This window comes from Lipophrys pholis, assembly GCF_963383615.2.
Source record: "Lipophrys pholis genome assembly, chromosome: 9".
Lineage (NCBI taxonomy): Eukaryota > Metazoa > Chordata > Actinopteri > Blenniiformes > Blenniidae > Lipophrys > Lipophrys pholis.
Window position 1 is genome coordinate 31,199,502 of NC_137639.1, and position 19,879 is coordinate 31,219,380.

Sequence of the window (19,879 nt, forward strand, 5' to 3'; positions counted from 1 at the left end):
CTGAGGCTGAGTGGAGTACAGGCAAGGCGAGTAGGGCTGAATAGGAGCCAGTGGAAAAGCACCATAACGTGAGATTGAAAGTCTGGAAGCAGTCACTTCAGAAAAAGGTAGGAAACAAACAAACCAAAAAAACTGTCTGAAAATCAACATCCATCCAACAATCAGATGGTAAACAGTCTGGAACCAGAACGAAATGGATCCAGAACAAAAGGAATCCAGAACAAAGTACGAGGGCAGACGACGTGAAGTCGTGTGAAACAACCAGGTAGAAATGAGTCCAGAGGCCAGTGAGAAACTTCTAAAACTCGTAACCAAACAGTTCAACGTGGTTAAAAAACACAACTTTAGAATGATTCATGTACAGAAGAGGAGGAGGAGGAAGAGGAGGAGGAGGAAGAGGAAGAGGAGGAAGCGGGGGGTGGGTGGAAGATGATGAAGGTACTCCTCTTTTTTCTTCTCCTCCTCCCCTCTTCCTCTTTCTCCGCTTCAAACCGGAAGCAGCGTGTCCTCACTGTGTGCGCGTGCGCGCGGCGCTCCGGACCGGAAACAACAACAGCAGCGATGGGCGCGTGTCAGCTGTGAGCATCCGGGTCCACCAGGATCAGGTCTGAACCGTGACTCTGCCCGAACCGAGCCGAGCCGAGCCGAGCCGCTCCACAGCGGCCCGGAGAGAGCCCCAGACTGCCGCAGGGTCCAGGTAGGGAGTAACGAAATACTAGTACTTCCCTGTAAAGTAATCTAATGGTATTTGTGGACACTTGTACTCCCTTCAGTTTATCCTGCATGTAATCTACTTCGTTACTTTAAGGCTGGTCAGCATTCAGGTTGAAATACTAGCATCACTGTAATTAAGGTGTATTTCAAATTCTAAGTATTTTTGGTGAATCCCCCCCACACTGAAGTAACCTACTTCAATACTCTGTGACTTAAAGTAACTGTGATGAACTGTTGACACAGCAATTCAGTGCAGTTACAAAGTAGTTTTTCAGGAAAGTACTTTGACTTGTAATTGAGTACAGTTGAGGCTGTGTAACTCGAAGTTTCCAGAACCTTTTGTGTCTGAATGTCACGCTGAAAGTAATCAGGTCTGGAGGTAATGGAGTAGAAATACACTTGTGGCACCCCAAGCTGATATCAAAGACAGATACAGTTACTACTAGGACGACACACACACACACACACACACACACACACACACACACACACACACACACACACACACACACACACACACACACACACACACACACACACACACACACACACACACAGGTTGCACCAGTTTGCAGTAAAACCTGATATTCTGCTTCCACACCTGAACACAGTGTGTGTGTGTGTGTGTGTGTGTGTGTGTGTCGCTCGCTTTTGAACCGGAGGGTTGCGGGTTCAAATCCCACTCTATCAAAGTAATTGTCGTTGTGTCCTTGGGCAAGGCACTTTACCCACATTGCCTCGTATGAATGTCGGTGGTGGTCGGAGGGGCCCAGAATGGCAGCCACGCCGCCGTCTACAACGTGGCTTAGCATCACTGGTGGGAATGAAAAATGGTCTCTGTATGAGCCTTGAGTCAACTCGAAAAAAGCGCTATATAAATCCAAGCCATATATTCATTTATTTAGCATTAGTAGCACATTTAGCATTAGCAGGTTGCTTAGCTGTGGCAGCTCATTGGATTTAGCTCATCGCTCAGCATAAGGAACTTATTTGCCATGAATGGGTCGTTTACATTAGCATATCTTTTAGCATTTTTTTTTATTTATTTTTTTTATTTTTTTATTTTTCCAAATTTATTTCGAGCTACACAACACAGGCATAAAAGCCAGAAAAAAATACAATAAAAGAAAAAAATAATAACACTCTAGCTCGAAAAGGAGTGGGAAGAAGACAAGCTTATTAACTCCCACCCCTGTTCATAAACTTAAATAATAATGATAATGTGGCTGCTACAATAACACTGTTAAAATAAAACAACAACAAAAACAGCCAAGACATATAGTCTATTATATAATGTAAGATATTACTAATACAATATAATCACTTAGTTATTTCTTGTTAACTGAATTACATGTTATATCCTCTTACAACAATAACAACCATAATGATAAAAATAATGATACCAATAACAATAATAACAACTGCAATAGTATAATAGTAATAACAACAATAGACTTCATCATTAGCTAGATCTGACCATTAAAGTATTAAAGTATACATCACTTTGTAACACCCATTAGTCATCAAATGAGCATTAGCAGCTCATTTAGCACAAGTTGCTCATTTAACATTAGCAGATTATTTAGCATTAGCAGATCATTTAGCATTAGCAGATCATTTAGTGGCTTGGAAAAGGGTTTAGTTTTCGTTCCGTACTGCGACGCTCGTTCACTCCCTACCTGCTAAATCACCACGGTAACTCAGTGTGAATGTCTAACCTGTTCCGGAGCAGGTTATGTTTGAGATCTTGGAAAATGACCTTCCCATTCTTAGAAGATCCTGATTGGTGACGGATGGTGAGCGGCGCACCGAGGAGGAAAAGGGGGGGGCCACAATATAACTCAATGTAAAATATAAACTAATAGAAGAGTAGTGAGGAAGTTCTTCCCGACATGTTTTTTCCGTAATAAAGTGAACTTTAGCGATCACAGTGTCGTAATGTCACATAATCTGCCAGCATTCCTGGCTTAAGCTGCAGCAGCAGCAGTGTTTTTAGCCTGGTGGATGTTTATTTCCAGAGAATAATTGCTCCTCCATTACGTCGGCTGCTCTGCAGGTTGTGCGATCAGTCAGACGTTGCAAGCTCCACCCCTCTCATGTGAACGCACAGTAATCCTGAAGAGAAAACTCTGGGTTGACTGGTCGAGTTGATAACCTAGTTCAGGTTGACGCTGATCAGGAGCCAGGATGTCTGGCTGAGTTCACCAGGTAACAGTGGTAATGTCCTGGTGGCTTCATCCCGGGTCGTAGTTCAGGCTCAGGTCACCTCGTTGTTTAACGACCAATCCCAGGAACCTCCCTTACTCTTTATTTCAATGAGCGAGTAATTCAATTACTTTCAATTTGCTTAAATGAATTTGAAAAGGTAAAAGTAAGTAACAACTAGGGACGTCCCGATCACACTTTTTTGCCCCCGATACCGATCCGATTTTTCAGAGTTGAGTATCGGCCGATCCCGATACTTTCCCGATCCGATACTCACATTACTATTGCAAATATACTCAATAGTGTATTTTTGGAGCAACTAAGATGTCTGAAGCTAAAAGCACTATTGGCAGAAGCTTTGTTTAGTTACTTATTGAATCAGAATTCTTCTCAGAACGACTTAAGAACTTATTTAAACTTTATTAAGTCAGAACAACAAAAACCCAGTTACACTCTGCAGTCTTGTTTCTCTTATTTATGTTAATTCAAACAACTTCACCTGGATTTTGTGGCAAATTAAATTTAATTAAAAATGAAACCCAGTGAATCAGTTTGACTAACATATAAAGTATAAAAACTACAACATAAACAGTATTCAGTAAAACCAATCAGAAGAACCCATTACATTTACATTTCAATGTGAATTATAAACTTAATTCCACTTCAAAGTGGTAAAACCTGTTTGACAAAAGTACTCTGAACATAGTTCTCTCAAAAACTTATTCAGAATTTCCCAGTCTCCCTTCAAACTAGCGTAACCTTCTGGGTTATTTTCTTCACCATATCGCTCCCCTGTGGGGACTTATTCCTTTTTTTTTTTTTAAATCCTTTATTTTAAAGCCGCACCGAGTTTGCTGCTGCGGTGCAGCTTTTTCTTTAGTTGTTGTTGTAAACTGAGGAACATCCACACAACGATCTTTGTCCTCCCTGGCCTTCTCCCTACGAACTGTCCAGACCTCAGTACGAACACGGCTCAACACGAGGCTTCAGGACATGTAGTACACATGCCAGGCCTTTAGGGGCGCTGTGACTCACCAAACACAATAAAAACCCAGAAGGAGACAGACCACATAGAAATTTAGAAGTAGACTTCAGCACATAAACACATAAACCACTATATATAAGTCTAGTTTTATAGGTCTATGGCCCCGCCTGCTTCTAGCTTCTGCAGCTCCACCGGATCTTCTAGTCCCTGATTGTTGTGGTTATTAGGGGACGTAGCGGACCGCGGTGGGGGGGGTGGGGGGCCATTACGTCATCTTTTTTTCCACGGATGATCGTCTTTGCTGAGCGTACTCCGCCACATGTTTACTTTTTAGATGTCTTATCAAATTAGTTGTGTTAAACGAAGCTCTGGTGCTCCCAAGTGAAAATGGTTTTTTTTTTGTTTTTTTTCGATCGGCGGGGTGATCGGCTGGATTTGCCGATTCCCGATCACTCGCAAATCACTAATATCGGCTCCGATATCTACCGATCTGATCGGGACATCCCTACTAATAACAGTATTCATTATTCCGTTTCAGGCGATGGACGCAGAGAGTAACGCCTTGTTTCTGGGCGTCATGGCAACCGACAGCTGGAAGCTCCATCCCCCACTCTCCGGCCCCGAGGAGCCCCTGCAGGACTGGGCGGTGGAACCCGAGTGTGGAGGAGAACCCGTGAGGCCAGAGACACATTTAAATCACTTTTAAAATCAATGCGTTATTTAAAGACTTTTAAAGTCTAATAATGATAGTTGAAGTAATTGAAATGAAAAACAAAATTTTTTATTTGTCAGTACAACTGATTTAAGAAATATTAAAACAATTTCAAAAAATTTCAAAATGATTAAAAAATCATTGAAATAAACTATAATTAGAAATTATATTGTTTGAAAATTACTAGGAAATACATATTTAAAATATAACATTGCTATTGATATTACATTAAAGGAATGATGCCAAACAATTTTAAATTGTTTTGATATGACTAATGGTGCTTAAAATGTTGGTTATTCTGATGAAATATCCTAAGATAAAAAGTTAGAAAATTGTTTTTCTTGATTGTTAAAAAAATTGTTTCTAATCTTTATACATTTTTCCCCAAAAAATTCTTCAATTATTTTTAACAATAAATGAATATGTTAAAAATGTACCCTTTTGAAAGATGGTTCAAATGTAAGTTGGTAATGATGAAATATCTTACAATAGTTAAAAATCTGAAATTCTTAAAGATTTATTATTTCTAATGGTTAGTGAATGCTTGGAAGTAATTTTAAATGTTTTTAAGAATTTTTGAATTAATTTGTTTCAAATAAAATACTTTGAAAATATAATTACGATACTTTTGAAAGCTCTCGGGTTGAAGTGGGTTTCTTCCTGGTGATCCAGCAGACCCTCAGTGACAGTGAATCAGAGGGAGTCTTTCACGCCATCGACCCCAATGAGGTGTTCTCCAGCGGCCCCCCCGCCTACCCCTCGTCAGAGAGCGACAGCGGCGTCTCCGAAGAGCCGTCTGGCTCCACGGCAACCGCCCAGCTGGCCCCGGCAACCGTCTACCAGGTGGTGTATGACATCAGCGATGTGGGCGGGGCCACGGCGGTACCGGGGCAGGAGAACGTGATCTCTATCGAGCTCGGTGATTATAGAGCATCTTCCTCCTTTAACATCCAGATTATAGAGCATCTTCCTCCTCTAATATCCGGATTATACAGCATCTTCCTCCTCTAACATCAGATTACAGAGCATCTTCCGCACACTAATCCAGATTATAGGCAATCTTCCTCGTCTAACATCCAGATTATAGAGCATCTTCCTCTTCGAATATCCAGATTATAGAGCATCCTCCTCACTAACTGATGTAACTTCAGATGAACCTAATGAATGCTATCTGTTAATGCTAATGCCAACACTACAATAATACAGTTTATGTCACCACTAGCAACACAGGAAGTTTACCAAGTAACTAGTAAGTTTTTATTCACAGTAATGGATGCAGTAACTGCACATCATTTTAAGAAGTAACTAAAGTATTCCCTCTGAAGATGAATGGAGCTCTCAGCTGCTTCTGTCGGACTCCTGCATCGTCAACGAGCTCCCGCTAGGCTCAGCTATTCGGCCCGCTGCCACCGCCGTCTTCACCGGTCCACCCGACTCCGACGACGACCTGGTGAGACTCATCAAACAAAGTTAGTCAGTGAGTCGGCACTTCACCTGCGTCTTTTGGACCTTCGTGTTCTCCTCATCCAAGCCAAAGTTCTGTTTCTGCTGAGTCTCCGTGAAAGTGACCCTACCCTAGTGTGACCTTCATTGTTTCTGCTGTGTCATGGTTCAAGTGGCTGTGACATACAGTGTTTCTGCTGAGTCATAGTGAAAGTGACCCTATCGTAGCGTGACCTGTATTGTTTCTGGTTAGTCGTGGGGCAAGGGACCCTACCCCTGGTCAGATCGACAATGTGTCTCCAAAGTCATGGTTCAACCAACTGTAACCGACGGTGTTTCTGCCGAGTCATGGTGACAGTGACCCTGCTGTATTGTGACGTACAGTGTTTCTGTTAAGTGATAGTTTGAATGGCTTCACTTTAGCCAGATGGGACTATTTCTGCTGAGTCATCATTTTGCTGTCGGTGCCCACTATGTGCTCGATAATGAGCTGTAGGTGGTGAGGAGAGGCAGTGTATGGGTGCTACTTGGTGGTTATTTTTGACTCACAGCTGACCTCTGACCTCTGTCTGTTCATCTGTGGTTTCAGCTGTATGCCGATCTCCAGCTGACAGAGGAGGAGCAAAAGTTGCTGACTCAGGAGGGCGTGTCTCTGCCCAACAACCTGCCGCTCACCAAGGTCAGTCAGCCCCCGCATCCTGCAGGCGGTTGTAGTGATGCTACAATGCCAAACTTTTAACCTTTGACCTTCACCCACAGGCTGAGGAACGAATCTTGAAGAAGGTTCGGAGGAAAATTCGTAACAAACAGTCAGCTCAGGACAGCCGGCGGCGGAGGAAAGAGTACATCGATGGGCTGGAGAGCAGGTGCACACACACACACACACACACACACAGACACACACACACACACACACACACACACACACACACACACACACACACACACACACACACACACACACATACGTGACCCCCCACAGAGCTGGAGCTTCAAACATCTGGTTGTTTAATATGTTCCTACAGCCCCCACTCCTCCTCCACACATCATGATTTCACCCCTGAAGTTTCTCTTTTTAATGTGTGTGTGTGTGTGTGTGTGTGTGTGTGTGGACAGGGCGGCGGCGTGCTCAGCTCAGAACAGAGAGCTGCAGAAGACGGTGGAGAAATTGGAAAAACACAACACGTACGAGCAGACCTTCTTTTCTGTTTGTTTTGCTGTACATTTTCCTTCAGAGTTTCTGCTGAGTCATGGTACGAGAAATTCGTGTACCTGGACAGTTTCTGCTGAGTCATGGTACGAATGATCCTGTAGTAACTGAGGTGTTTTGCTGAGTAATGGTTGGAATGACTGACATCTCCCTTGCTTCTGCTGAGTCATGAAATTTTTTGCTGAGCAATAGTTTTAGGTGTTGTATCTCCACCAGGCTGACTGTTTGTGCTGAGTCATAGTATTTTGTTGCTCAGGTCTCTGCTGGGTCAGCTGCGACAGCTTCAGTCTCTGATCAGACAGACGGTCAGCAAAGGAGCGCAGACCAGCACCTGTCTACTGGTAAGAGTGTGTGTGTGTGTGTGTGTGTGTGTGTGTGTGTGTGTGTGTGTGTGTGTGTGTGTGTGTGTGTGTGTGTGTGTGTGTGTGTGTGTGTGTGTGTGTGTGTGTGTGTGTGTGTGTGTGTGTGTGTGTGTGGGGAATACAAATGTTTCCTTTTCTGTTTAATAAAATAGTTATTTTCTAAATAATTGCTGACTCATTGTCTGGTTTTTTGTTTTTTTGTTTTGTTTTAAATGGAAAAACTGCTGACTCATGGTTCCCCGTGGTGGCCACTGTCTGTCCTCAGATCATCTTGGTCTCTCTGGGTCTCATCATCCTGCCGAGCTTCAGTCCGTTCAGCCATCGCTCTCCTGCAGGCGACGACTACAGACCCACCGGAGGTTCTTGTCCTTTGTCTTCTTCTGTTCCTTCTGCCCTCCATCTTTCTTCTCCTCCTTCCATCTCTCTCTGTAATTTAAATGTGTTTTCGTTAAGACGGTCTGCAGCTTTTCTTCAGACCTGTTTAATCGACAGTGATTTCAGAGGAAAACAAAACTTCTGTATCGTTTTAGGTGTTTTGTTTACGTGACGACGGCACACGGAGTCACTTATAACACAACTTTTTAGGGCTCCGAACGTCAAACTTTTCAAAAACACACTTTTTTTAAAAGGACGAAGCAAAAATGATGCCTTTTCTCTTGAAACGTTGACGTGTAAACGATCCAGAGTCTGTCTTGGATTTGAGGGTAAACCGGTTTTAAGCTGTTTCATCGAGTCTTTCTTCTACTCTTTTTATTTTTCCAGTTATTTCCAGAAACATCCTGACGGATCCGTCGTCCGCTCAGCCGGCTGCAGACGAGCTCGACCCTCCGACGGCCCGCTCCGACCCCCCGCCGTCTGATCTCAGCCAATCACCACAGGCAGAGGTCGGAGTCGGCCTCCAAGAGCCAATAGAAAACCTTCAGAATGCAACATTCGACGGTACGACTCGGGACGACGGCCAATCAGGGAACAGCTCAGCGGCTGTTGCCGGGCAGACTGATCCTGTAGCCGTGACGGGAGGCCTCGATGTGGCCAAACCGGCGCACGCAGACGAAATGTAGATGTGAGGCGGAGCTTCAGACGACCTGCAAATGACTTTTGGGTTGTCTTCCTTCAGGACTGCAGGTGGCGCTGTAGATGAAAACTCTCGGTGGTGGTTTGTGTTTAAACTTTTCAGGAAGGAGATCATAAACTCCTGCTCTCATGAGAACATTGCCTCCTGGTGGCGAGAAGCTTTAAGCCCCACCCCCTTCATATTAGCGAATGGAATGTTATATTATTTTAGATACATTTCGTTCGGAAGAGGAAGTGACATCATGAGGATCCACTGATAGTTTGGAATAAAATTTTTTTCATCCTGAAACACAAATGGAACTCCCTCATCACTGCTATCAAACAAACCTGACTGCTGCTGTTACAGGCTCCACAATATCGCACCACATCAACAAAATACAGAGGGAATGCAGCGTTGGCGTACCAGGCCGCGCCTGCAGGGGGAGGGTTTGAGCAAGACATGACTGCTGTTTGCTGGTCCATGAAAACTGCAGCCATGTTTGCTGCGCTCTGAACCTGAACACTGAGCTGCTGTTGCTTCGTTCTTGTCCACCGGTTGGTCTCGGGAGACGCCTGGCCTGAACTGCTGCCCATTTTATTCACTACTGTAATTTCCAGACTATAAGCCGCTCCTTTTTTCACACACTTTGAACCCTGCGGCTTCAACAATGTTGGGTTAATCTATAGATTTTTATGGGTTAACGAGCTTAACGCCACTGATACATGGGTGATGCGTTCAGGTGCATCATGTACCTTTGAACTGCTGGGCCCCATGACTCTCTCTCTTTCTCTCTCTCTCTCTCTCTCTCTCTCTCTCTGGATGACATCACAAGGTTACGGAAAGATGTTGGAAGGCTTCCTAAAGAAGAACAGTACGGTCCGGTATGGTTTGGTTCAGTACGGTCCAGTATGGTATGGTTCATACAGTACGGTATGGTAAGGCAAAGGCATCCAGACCGAACTCTGTTGCACAGTCCCACCACAGACAGTACGGTTGAAACGTATGTGGGTTGTGAACAGCCACAGAACGACGCAGATCTGTGATGTCATCACGCAACAGTAAACGCGGGACCAGCGGAACAAGTTGCGGCGCAGCTCAGGCGCCAGAGTAAAGCCATGAACCTCCGTTCTCTGTGACTCAGTGAAAACGTTCTCCTTGTGAACAGCAGCGTCCAGCTCCTGCTGAAGCTCCGCCCCTTCTGTTACTGAGAGGAGCGTCTGCACCTCGTCTGAACACCAGGGGGCAGTGGAGTGCCACATCTTAATAAGCCAGGTCATAAAACAACCAGTGAGTGCAAAGTGGCAGATGAGAACAACAGGAGGGTTTATACGACAAGATATCTAACTATTGCTGCTTGTCCAGAGTGACGATCGTCACTGACCAATCAGCAGATGCCTGCGTTGTGGCTCCACCCTCTGGAACTGTACTGTAGTGGAGAGGTTACCAAACAATGGCAACGGGTGGGTACGGTACTTTCAGTACTATCCACAACTTTTCAGTCAGTGGAGACGCAGGAAAACCAGTAACGTAGCAAGGTTTTACCATCGCCATGCTCAGGTGTGTGGGCGTGGCTTAGCTGAGGAGCACCTGGTACCAGGATGCATTCTGGGAAAATGGCGATCAGGTGGCGCCGTGTGAAGCCAGACATGGCTCTGCTCCGCCATCGTGGATGTTCCAGACGCTGGTAGCTCCTCCATAAGCTTTGATCTGGAGCGTGAAGATTCTGATGGAAACACAAAGACAAACTCCAGTTACTCCAGTTTTTAACATTTTAATTCAGTTTTAGGGAATTAGTTATTCAAATTAAGAGAGAATCAATGAGTCTTTAGACTGGTTTGAGACATATCCTACATTGGTTTGAAGACTAGTTTTGGACCAGTTTAATCCTGATACTCTAATGCTTTTCTACTTCAGGAAACAGACCTGCACCAGCAGGGGTCGCTCTTTGCCGAAGAAGCTCCAGGTTGGACTTTAGGACAGAAGCTTTTCAATAAACAAAAAGGATTTTGTTAAAAAGGCACAAATAAACGTCGCGAAATTATACAAAAACAACCACATCAGGACACAATGAGCACGGAAGAAAAAAAACAACAAACCAATAGATTTGTGTCCTTGTTGAGGCGGTGAGTGATGACTCAGCGATTCAGAAAAGGGACATGGAGGTAAAAACAACAATCCTTCACGCTGATCTTTGATCTCTGGGACTTTTATTGCACTTTTATGGCGTCTGCGTCGCTCAATCCGCCTGGAGAGACAAGTCACGTGACGTCTGGTCCCTGCGGAGACTCTCACACCGTGTGCAGGACCAGAGGAGCCATGGAGTCCAGCCAGGTGGTCTACAGTCTGGCAGGGGAGCAGGACTTCCAGCAGGTCTGGGACTCTGTTCATTAAATCGTGTTTGTTTGTTTGTTGACAGTAGTAATGTTGTGAAGTGGATCTGAAACCTCGTCAGCTCTCTGAGATCTGACAAATTCTACTTCAGGAGGATTCAGGATCCTCCTGGTCCCCCTGTGGTCTGACTTTGGTCTGATACTGTTCTATAGCGGACTGATGTTGGTCTACGATGGTCCAACTGGTCTTTACTGGTCTATGATGGTCTAACTGGTCTAACTTGTCTTTGATTATCCAACTGGTCTATACTGGTCTATGATGGTCTATACTGTTCTATGATGGTCCAACTAGTCTATGATGGTCTAATTGGTCTAACTTGTCTTTGATGGTCTAACTGTTAGATTGGATGAATGGATGAAGAATGACTAGATGAAGGATGACTGGATGACAGGATGAAGGATGACTAGATGAAGGATGACTGGATGAAGGATGACTGGATGAAGAATGACAGGATGAAGGATGACTAGATGAAGGATGACTGGATGAAGAATGACAGGATGAAGGATGACTAGATGAAGGATGACAGGATGAAGGATGACTGGATGAAGAATGACCAGATGAAGAATGACCAGATGAAGGATGACAGGATGAAGGATGACTGGATGAAGAATGACAGGATGAAGGATGACCAGATGAAGGATGACAGGATGAAGGATGACAGGATGAAGGATGACTGGATGAAGGCTGCATCAGTGTGACTGAAGGAGTTGCAGCTTTAACGTGAGGATTATTTTGCGACGTTGCTGTGATGAAGTGAGAAGATCTGATTGGTTCTGATGTGTTTCTCTGGCAGGTGTTGAACATCTGCAACAGCAGCGACTTTGGCGGTCTGGACTACATGCCCGTCTTCTATCCCCGCTGGATTCAGGAACCCGGACGCCTCGTCTTTCTCGCCCGCATCGATGGCCGAGTGGTGAGCGTTCACACTTCGCCGGCATTCGTCACAAACTCCAAATGCTCGATACGGCAGGTAACGAGACCAGAGTCCTGTTCCTGAAGGAACGTCTGCCTCTACGTACCGGGCAGCGCCTAGCGGCCGCGCAACCTCTTCACCCTGGAAGTTCTGCATCGACGTTGTCCGCAACACAAAGCAGTTCACCGCCGTACTGCTAGGGGGCGTAAAAAGATCGGTCGCGAAGCCGCATGACACTCCTTGGTAGAGTTTGCTTTCCGCTCATAAAGAGGAATTTGGCACAAAGCTTGACGGTGACTGAATTGTAGCTTTAGGTGGTGCTAGCAGGCTGTAGCAGCGAGCTACGAGCTAACTTCCTGTTACCTTCAGGTGATGCTAACAGGCTGTAGCGGCGAGCTAGCTTCCTGTTAGCTTCAGGTGACGCTAGCAGGCTGTAGCGGCGAGCTACGAGCTAGCTTCCTGTTAGCTTCAGGTGATGCTAGCAGGCATAGTGGCGCGCTACGAGCTACGATGTCGTCCAGATTCTCTGACGCACATTCTCTGTGCTGTTGTGGACGGAACCAAAACCAGAATTCTTCATTGTCTGCGTTGCGTTCTGTGTTGCTGTAGCGCATCGTTAGAACTTGTTAGCGGTGTGGAGTCGATTCGAGGCTCCGACACACTGTGCGATTTTAACAATCTTCCAAGTTGACAGCTAGCTAAGCTGAACAACCTGAATCCGATAAACTTTGGGCCGCGACATGACGGTTGTTGTGTGCAGGTTTGCGCACTGAAAACAAGCTGAATCACAGCCGTCGACGACGTGAGTCGACATTGATCGCGCTAAAAAAACACACGTCCTCAACACAAACATGAACGGAGCGTCGCCACCGTGACGTTTATGTGTTTGGAAAGAAAAACCCGCAAAAAGTAGAAGGAGGAGAATCTGGACGCAGTCGTGGCTCAGAAAGAGAGACCAACCTGGGAGGACAATTGTGCAGAGGGAGTGTGAAGTGAGTACTTGTTAGGAGCTACTAGCATTTCACGGTAGCATTTACTGTTACGATCCTTCGTTTTTCCAACAAAACACACAACGTGTAAATGTAGCAAACAGGCCGCAGCAGCAACGATCTCCCCAAATATCTGACAATGTCTGAACTTGATCGCAGGTCATCTTCGGTCTCAACACCATGACTTTGACGGCCTTCGAACCGGCTTCACGGTCCACGGTCCACGCAGGACCACCGATTAGGATCCAAGACCAGACATATCAACACAATTGTTGTCTTTCATCTGCGACGGAAGAAAAATAAGCTTGAGTCTGCTTCTGAGAATAATCCAGGTTAATCAATATGCAGAAGTTAACAGCTGCAAAGATTCTAAACTGACCACTGCATGTCGTCCAGGGTCAAGTTAAGCTCAGAACTTCCCAGATGAAGTATTCCACAGATCCAGTGCTGACCAGAGGATCCAGCGACCCACTGCCAGTATCAGGAGGTCTCCCAGCCACGGATACAACCAGAGCCCAGTGGTTGAAAACTGGGTTACTTTAAGATTTAAAAAGCTTTATTGTCATTGTTCAAGTACAACGAAATTCCGTTTGTTGCATCACTAATAGCAGCAGCATGTCACATTCACACTAAAATAAAAAAAATAGTCTTTGGTAAGGTGCGGTATTGAAGTGCAAGTTCTTTTGGGGGGGGGGGTCATGATCCCTGCAGCAGTCTCTTCACAGCCATGGGGAAGAAGCTATTCTTCAGTCTGTTGGTGCGAGCTCTCATGACTCTGAGTCTTCCAGAGGGGAGGGTGGAGAACAGAATGTGTCCTGGATGGGCGGGGTAATTTCGGATCTTTGTGGCCCGTCGGAGGAGCCGGCTCGAGTAGATCTCCTCTAGGCGTGGTAATGGGGATCCAATGATCCCCATTACCACGGTTAATATATTTTTAAAAATATACTGTTGAATTTACTATTTTACTGTAGAGTAGAGTACAGTAGAGTAGGAACTAGTGGAAAGGCGCCATAATGCTGCAGCTATAGAACACAGTGGGCGAGGGTTTAACAGGTCGAGGCTGTTGGAGGTGTGTGTAGCGCTGACGCAGAGTCTGTACGGTGGAGTTCGAGGCCACGCAGACCTGCTGTGAATCATTTGTATAAATTAGGCCTTGGAGGACGAGGGACAGAGGAGGAGGAGTTCATTGTTGGAGAGATGTGGTGGCAGGCGAGGATCAGAATCCAATAATCACTGGAGGTCTGGGGAGGCTCGCAGTCTGAAACTAAAACCTGGTACAAACCACTGTCGCCACGTGAAGACAACCACACACACTCAGGTGAAACACATCAAACACCAGGAGGGGAAGCAAACGAGGCTGAAACGAGAGACGGCGTGAGACTTCAAAAGAAAACAGGAAAGTGACCAAGAGAAAACGGTCTGTGTCGGCGTTCACCACATTCCTCCTTGTTACGCTTTTCCATCAAGTTCATTCCTTCACTGTGACGGGATGAAGTGTTGCTGCTGACGATGAGCTGAGAAGAAACTTCATGTCGTCACTTACGTGAGTGGATGAATTAATGAGACAGATGCTGTGTGATCCTGTGTGTCCTGTAGGTGGCGCTGGAGTCGGTGCTGCAGGTGGATGGCGGTCAGACGGTCTTGGTTCAGGGCCTCAGGGTGGTTCCTGATCTGAGGGGGCGGGACATCGCCGGCGCCATCCAGAGGCACGTGGCCGCGTACATCCGCCAACATTACCCAGAAGTCCGTGTGATCAGACTGTCCCGAGGAGAAGCGCCGACGCCGAAGACTCTGACCAAGTATAGAGTGATTGCTAAGGAGGTGCGTCGCTCCGTAGCAGCTGAAACACGGGACACTCCCACTTCCTGTTTAGATAAAGACGGACTCAGGCTCCGCCCCCTGGCTCTCGCTCACTGCTTCAGTTTGTGTTGTTTGAACTCCCACTGAAGCAGTTGGTGGAGTCGTGACCTCCTGACCTCCCTGTGTCGCCCTCTGCAGGCCATCTTCTCTCTGTGCTGCGAGGCGGTCCACCTCGGCGCCTTTGTCGCTGAGCTTCGCTCCAAACTGGTCCTGGAGAGCGAGTCCTCCTCCGACGGCCCGCTGACCCTGAGCCAGCAGCAGGCCGAGACCCTGGTCCTGACCCGGCACGTGGTCTCCAACCTGCTACCCGGCCAAACCATCATCAGCGACTGGGAGCCCCTGAAGCCGCTGGAGGCCAACCTGGAGGTACTGCGGCGCCGGAGGCTCACCTGGATTGTAGACCGGGAGTCCCAACCCGCCGCGCTCAGCCTGGGCACGCCCCCGTACGCCGTCCCTTACCGACACGACGCCTTGCGCATCAACATCAACATCTTCGGCCGCCGCCGGACGTCAGTGTGCGCCGTGTTTCTGGCCCAGCTTGAAGCTCTTCTGCCGAGTGTCAGAGGTTTCCTGATCTTATACACGTACGTGGACCCGGAGGTTTGGTCCGGGTTACGACGGTTCTGTGAGAACGACGCCAACGTGTCTTTTTTCAAGGACTACTGGGAGGATTATGTTCTGGAGACAAACATCTGAGCAGCTCCAGTTCTACTCGACTGACGCTGGCCAAAGTTCTTCAGGTGTTCCTGTGTGTTTGTCTGTGGTTCTCCAGAGTCCCCGAACCGCCTGGGTTTGGTTGGAATAAAATAAAAGGCGGGTGTGATCGCTCTCCTTGTGTAGTGTGAAACATTTGTCTGCATCAAACATGCACGAGAATCTCAGCAGGCCAGATTCTTCTGACCTTTTCTGTCATTATTGAGAAACTTCTCTCATCCAAACAAAAAAAGGATAAAAGAGCTTCAACGTTCTCCTCAAAATCTCTTTCAACAAGAACCAATGAAGATGACGTTGTGTGTAGTACCAGTGCAGAGACAGAGCCTGAGCGTTTTCGGAAGCTGTTTTCAAAAAGTTGTGTTTTCAGCGGGTCCGAACACCGTTGTTGCGCAAATGTACCTTTATTTTTGTGGCAACAAAGAAATCCCATAGTAAGTAAAGTTCAAACCATAGAAAAGTATTTTACTATAAAATTTGAAAAAATATATATATATATTTTTCAGGAAATATTATAAGATCAGACTTTGTTTGTCCTGTTTATACATTCTGATTTACAAAGAAAAGGAAAATAAAAGCACCAAGATAATTATATGTAAATAGAAAATTGACTATTCACAATATTTACAACAAAAAGCGTTGAAAAATGCATAAAAGTGTTTGTAACAGTGAGGAGTTAGGATTTGTGTTATTAAAATAAATTATAAAACTATTATATTAGATCTCCAGACGGAGGCAGCTTTTATTTTGAAGGCAGGACCTGAGCCGCGCTGTTTTGTACTTCCGGTTGGGGGGGCGGACCAGCTGATGGGAAACTGAGTCACTCTTCTTCCCGGACAGTCCGTCAGCCATCTCCAGGTCCAGGTCCCGGTCCCGGTCACGGTCCCGTAGACCTCCCCCCCGGTAAGACCCGGTCCAGCTCTGTCCGAACCGAACCCGGAACCGGACGACCGAAGCAGGTAAGACCCGAAAACAGCCGAGTGTCGCCGAGCATCCCGGATTCGTTTAGCCGAGTAAACACGAGTTTACCCGAATTGTACCGAGTTTACCCGAGCGTCATCCAAAGTGTCTGAAGTTTCGCCTCAAAAAGCCCGAGTTTTGTTTCTAAATTAACTTTGTTCATAAAAACGAACTCAAAACGAGTCTTAAATAACAAAAACCAGGTTACCAATAAACTGTAAACTTGGTCAAAATGTCTCGTTTTGGTCAAAATGGAGGAAATTTATGAAAGAAATCCTTAGAAAAACTATCACATAAAAATAAAAATAGAAATAAAATCTGTCATGTGTCTGGAGGTAAATTCTTTGAACCACCGTTCAGTTAGTTTTCACAAAAGTCCTCCGAACTCCTTATTTTAGTTTAGTTTTAGACTGTTAAACAAAACAAGTATGTACATTTTTCTACAAAAAAAGGTTTTACAAAAGCAGGAAAGTTAAGGAAAAAAATCATTAATTTAAAAATAACCCCCCCCAATTAATTTTTATTTTTTTTACAAAAAATTAATTTGGAATTACGCAAAGTTGTATTATTGCAAAGTTTTGTTTCTGTCTTAAAAAGTGAATTTAATGTTTATTTTTTGTAAAATCAACCAAGTTTGGATTTAAAGTTGTTTACGATGTTAGAATTTTCAAATTAATTGATGACATACAATCAATAGAGAAATTCCATTTTCACAGAAACAAATGAAACTTTAAAATAAATTTGAGTGAAAACAGTTTGAAAGTTTATCTCCAATAACAACAGAAACTTTGTGTCCCACTGACAGACCCATGTCCGCCCCCGTCCTCCGGCAGCCCCCCGGGGGGCCGGCGGGCCTCAGCCTGGACCATGTCCCGGTCCTGGAGACCAAGGTGGGCGTCCTCGTGGTCCTGCTGCTCGTCACGCTGCTGAGCGGAGCCACACCGCTCTGCCTCATCCGGAGGACCTGTGGCCTGGAGCCAGGTGAGTGGGGGCGGGGCTGCAGAGAAGGAGTGGGAGCCAGGTGAGAGGGGGCGGGGCTATGGAGCAGGAGTGGGAGCAAGGTGAGAGGGGGCGGGGCTGCAGAGAAGGAGTGGGAGCCAGGTGAGAGGGGGCGGGGCTGCAGAGAAGGAGTGGGAGCCAGGTGAGAGGGGGCGGGGCTATGGAGCAGGAGTGGGAGCAAGGTGAGAGGGGGCGGGGCTACGGAGAAGGAGTGGGAGCAAGGTGAGGGGGCGGGGCTATGGAGAAGGAGTGGGAGCAAGGTGAGAGGGGGCGGGGCTGCAGAGAAGGAGTGGGAGCCAGGTGAGAGGGGGCGGGGCTACAGAGAAGGAGTGGGAGCAAGGTGAGAGGGGGCGGGGCTATGGAGAAGGAGTGGGAGCAAGGTGAGAGGGGGCGGGGCTACGGAGAAGGAGTGGGAACTAGGTGAGACGGGCGGGGCTGCAGAGAAGGAGTGGGAGCAAGGTGAGAGGGGGCGGGGCTACGGAGAAGGAGTGGGAGCCAGGTGAGAGGGGGCGGGGCTACGGAGAAGGAGTGGGAGCCAGGTGAGAGGGGGCGGGGCTGCAGAGAAGGAGTGGGAGCCAGGTGAGAGGGGGTGGGGCTGCAGAGAAGGAATGGGAGCCAGGTGAGAGGGGGCGGGGCTATGGAGAAGGAGTGGGAGCAAGGTGAGAGGGGGCGGGGCTACGGAGAAGGAGTGGGAGCCAGGTGAGAGGGGGCGGGGCTACGGAGAAGGAGTGGGAGCCAGGTGAGAGGGGGCGGGGCTACGGAGAAGGAGTGGGAGCAAGGTGAGAGGGGGTGGGGCAGGTATGACCTGTGACCGAGGTTGGAGGGGAAGGTACGAGGAGGTGTGTTACTTGTGTTACAGACGTTAATCTCTCCATGTCACAGGTGTGCGCCGCCTCCTGTTCAGCCTCCTCAGCTGTTTTGCTGGAGGAGTTTTTCTGGCGACGTGTCTGTTGGACCTGCTGCCGGTTTACCTGCAGGGCATCACCCAGACCTTCAGGGAGGCGGGCATCACGGTAACGTGCCATGTGACATGATATCTCGTAATAATCAGTAATCGATAATAGGAAACCGTCTCAGAGTTTCTTATCAGTCCGGTTTATTTCTGAGCATTTTAAACATCCTGTGATGTTCTCCTGTGTTCTTTCGGTTCCTGGAGCAGCAGAACTTACCGTCTTGTCGTCCTCAGCTTCAGTTCCCTCTGCCGGAGTTCATCGTGGCTCTGGGCTTCTTCCTGGTCCTGGTCCTGGAGCAGCTCATCCTGGCCTTCAAGGAGCAGGCGTGGCCCCCCCAGGAGGAGCGCCGGGGCCTCCTGGTGGACTCCGGCGACTCCGACGGACTCGTCCACGTGGACTTTGGCTCTCGGTCGGCGCTGCGGGCCTTCGTGCTGGTCTTCTCGCTGTCGCTGCACTCAGCGCTGGAGGGGCTGGCGGCGGGGCTCCTGGAGGCGGGGCTCCTTGAGAGGGGGCGGGGGCTCCTGCAGGTCTGCCTGGTTCTGATGATCCATAAGAGCACGCTGTCCTTCAGCCTCAGCGTGCAGCTGTCGCGGGGCCGGCTGCGGCGCTCGCTGGTGGCCGGCTGCCTGCTGCTGTTTGCCGCCACGGCGCCGCTGGGCATGGCACTGGGCCTCGGCCTCAGCCAGAGCTGGGCGTCGCCACGGTCACGGCTGGCGTGCTGCACGCTGGAGGGGTTGGCGGTCGGCACCTTCAGCTACATCACCTTCATGGAGGTCCTCCCACACGAGCTGGCTGCCGCACGCAACCGCATCCCCAAGGTGGCGGCGCTCTTTGGGGGCTTCGCCGTGGTCACCGCCATGCTCTTTATCAGACTGTAACCATGGCAACGCCACAGCAACATGCACCGTCCTTTATTTCCTAGAAAATAGCACCATTTGTGTGTGAAATATGAAACGTTCCACTGAAAGTTTGTCGAATGATCCATGCTGGATTTTCAGGATGTTTTAAAAAAAGAATGCTACAAGGGACTGTGCACCAGAGGTCCAACACGCGGCCGGTGGACCTGACCCTGCCCCCAAGAGGACCCGCCCCCGCCCCCAAGAAGACCTGACCCTGCCCTGAAGAGGAGCTCGTCCAGCCTGCAGGAAGACCTCTAACTTAGCTATCAAGAATAAAAATCTCAACATTTCGGGAAGCATTTAAAAAAAACAACGTTTTTCTCAAACTGTGAAGTGTTTTGTATGTATATGTTAATAATAAGCTAAACTGTTATTTTGAAAACGGACGTTTGAGTCCAAATCTTATCATTTTGTACTTTGTGAAAAAATAAAAATGTCTTCATAAAAACAAGATTTATTCTGACAAACAACGTACAGATTCCACAGTGATTTTCCACCGCCTGGACTCGAACCCGGGTA

General features: G+C 47.3%; 3 protein-coding genes across 4 annotated transcripts; all 3 read left to right on the top strand.

The window, feature by feature from the left end:
- Nucleotides 1–513: 513 nt before the first annotated feature.
- On the top strand, nt 514–8,998 carry creb3l4 (cAMP responsive element binding protein 3-like 4). Its single transcript, XM_080472385.1, has 10 exons — nt 514–697; nt 4,443–4,577; nt 5,289–5,535; nt 5,942–6,066; nt 6,649–6,738; nt 6,819–6,925; nt 7,176–7,244; nt 7,526–7,610; nt 7,897–7,990; nt 8,394–8,998. Exons 2-10 carry the CDS (start codon nt 4,446–4,448, stop codon nt 8,690–8,692), a joined length of 1,248 nt encoding a protein of 415 aa, XP_080328511.1. The 5' UTR covers nt 514–697; nt 4,443–4,445; the 3' UTR covers nt 8,693–8,998.
- A 694-nt stretch (nt 8,999–9,692) lies between these two features.
- Nucleotides 9,693–15,682, top strand: nat16l (N-acetyltransferase 16, like). 2 transcript variants are annotated; one of them, XM_080472383.1, is made up of 4 exons: nt 9,693–11,055; nt 11,870–11,989; nt 14,575–14,799; nt 14,977–15,682. In XM_080472383.1, exons 1-4 carry the CDS (start codon nt 10,906–10,908, stop codon nt 15,532–15,534), a joined length of 1,053 nt encoding a protein of 350 aa, XP_080328509.1. In that variant the 5' UTR covers nt 9,693–10,905; the 3' UTR covers nt 15,535–15,682. The 2 variants fall into 2 exon arrangements, with proteins under 2 accessions (XP_080328509.1, XP_080328510.1); XM_080472384.1 differs by having other exon boundaries at nt 10,978–11,796.
- Nucleotides 15,683–16,333: 651 nt separating this feature from the next.
- On the top strand, nt 16,334–19,824 carry slc39a3 (solute carrier family 39 member 3). The gene is made up of 4 exons (XM_080472004.1): nt 16,334–16,508; nt 17,315–17,490; nt 18,391–18,521; nt 18,695–19,824. The coding sequence occupies exons 2-4, from the start codon at nt 17,319–17,321 to the stop codon at nt 19,337–19,339; spliced, it is 948 nt and encodes a 315-aa protein (XP_080328130.1). The 5' UTR covers nt 16,334–16,508; nt 17,315–17,318; the 3' UTR covers nt 19,340–19,824.
- Nucleotides 19,825–19,879: the final 55 nt, after the last annotated feature.

What these genes read in the sequence shown, in the direction of transcription:
- nat16l (XM_080472383.1), top strand. Translation starts at nt 10,906, where the DNA reads ATGGCGTCTGCGTCGCTCAATCCGCCTGGAGAGACAAGTCACGTGACG. An exon ending in GGGAGCAGGACTTCCAGCAG is followed by an intron (nt 11,056 to 11,869) that starts GTCTGGGACTCT and finishes TTTCTCTGGCAG; the next exon opens with GTGTTGAACATCTGCAACAG. An exon ending in CCCGCATCGATGGCCGAGTG is followed by an intron (nt 11,990 to 14,574) that starts GTGAGCGTTCAC and finishes TGTGTCCTGTAG; the next exon opens with GTGGCGCTGGAGTCGGTGCT.
- slc39a3 (XM_080472004.1), top strand. Translation starts at nt 17,319, where the DNA reads ATGTCCGCCCCCGTCCTCCGGCAGCCCCCCGGGGGGCCGGCGGGCCTC. An exon ending in GACCTGTGGCCTGGAGCCAG is followed by an intron (nt 17,491 to 18,390) that starts GTGAGTGGGGGC and finishes TCCATGTCACAG; the next exon opens with GTGTGCGCCGCCTCCTGTTC. An exon ending in TCAGGGAGGCGGGCATCACG is followed by an intron (nt 18,522 to 18,694) that starts GTAACGTGCCAT and finishes TGTCGTCCTCAG; the next exon opens with CTTCAGTTCCCTCTGCCGGA.
- creb3l4 (XM_080472385.1), top strand. Translation starts at nt 4,446, where the DNA reads ATGGACGCAGAGAGTAACGCCTTGTTTCTGGGCGTCATGGCAACCGAC. An exon ending in ACAACCTGCCGCTCACCAAG is followed by an intron (nt 6,739 to 6,818) that starts GTCAGTCAGCCC and finishes CTTCACCCACAG; the next exon opens with GCTGAGGAACGAATCTTGAA. An exon ending in AAATTGGAAAAACACAACAC is followed by an intron (nt 7,245 to 7,525) that starts GTACGAGCAGAC and finishes TTTGTTGCTCAG; the next exon opens with GTCTCTGCTGGGTCAGCTGC.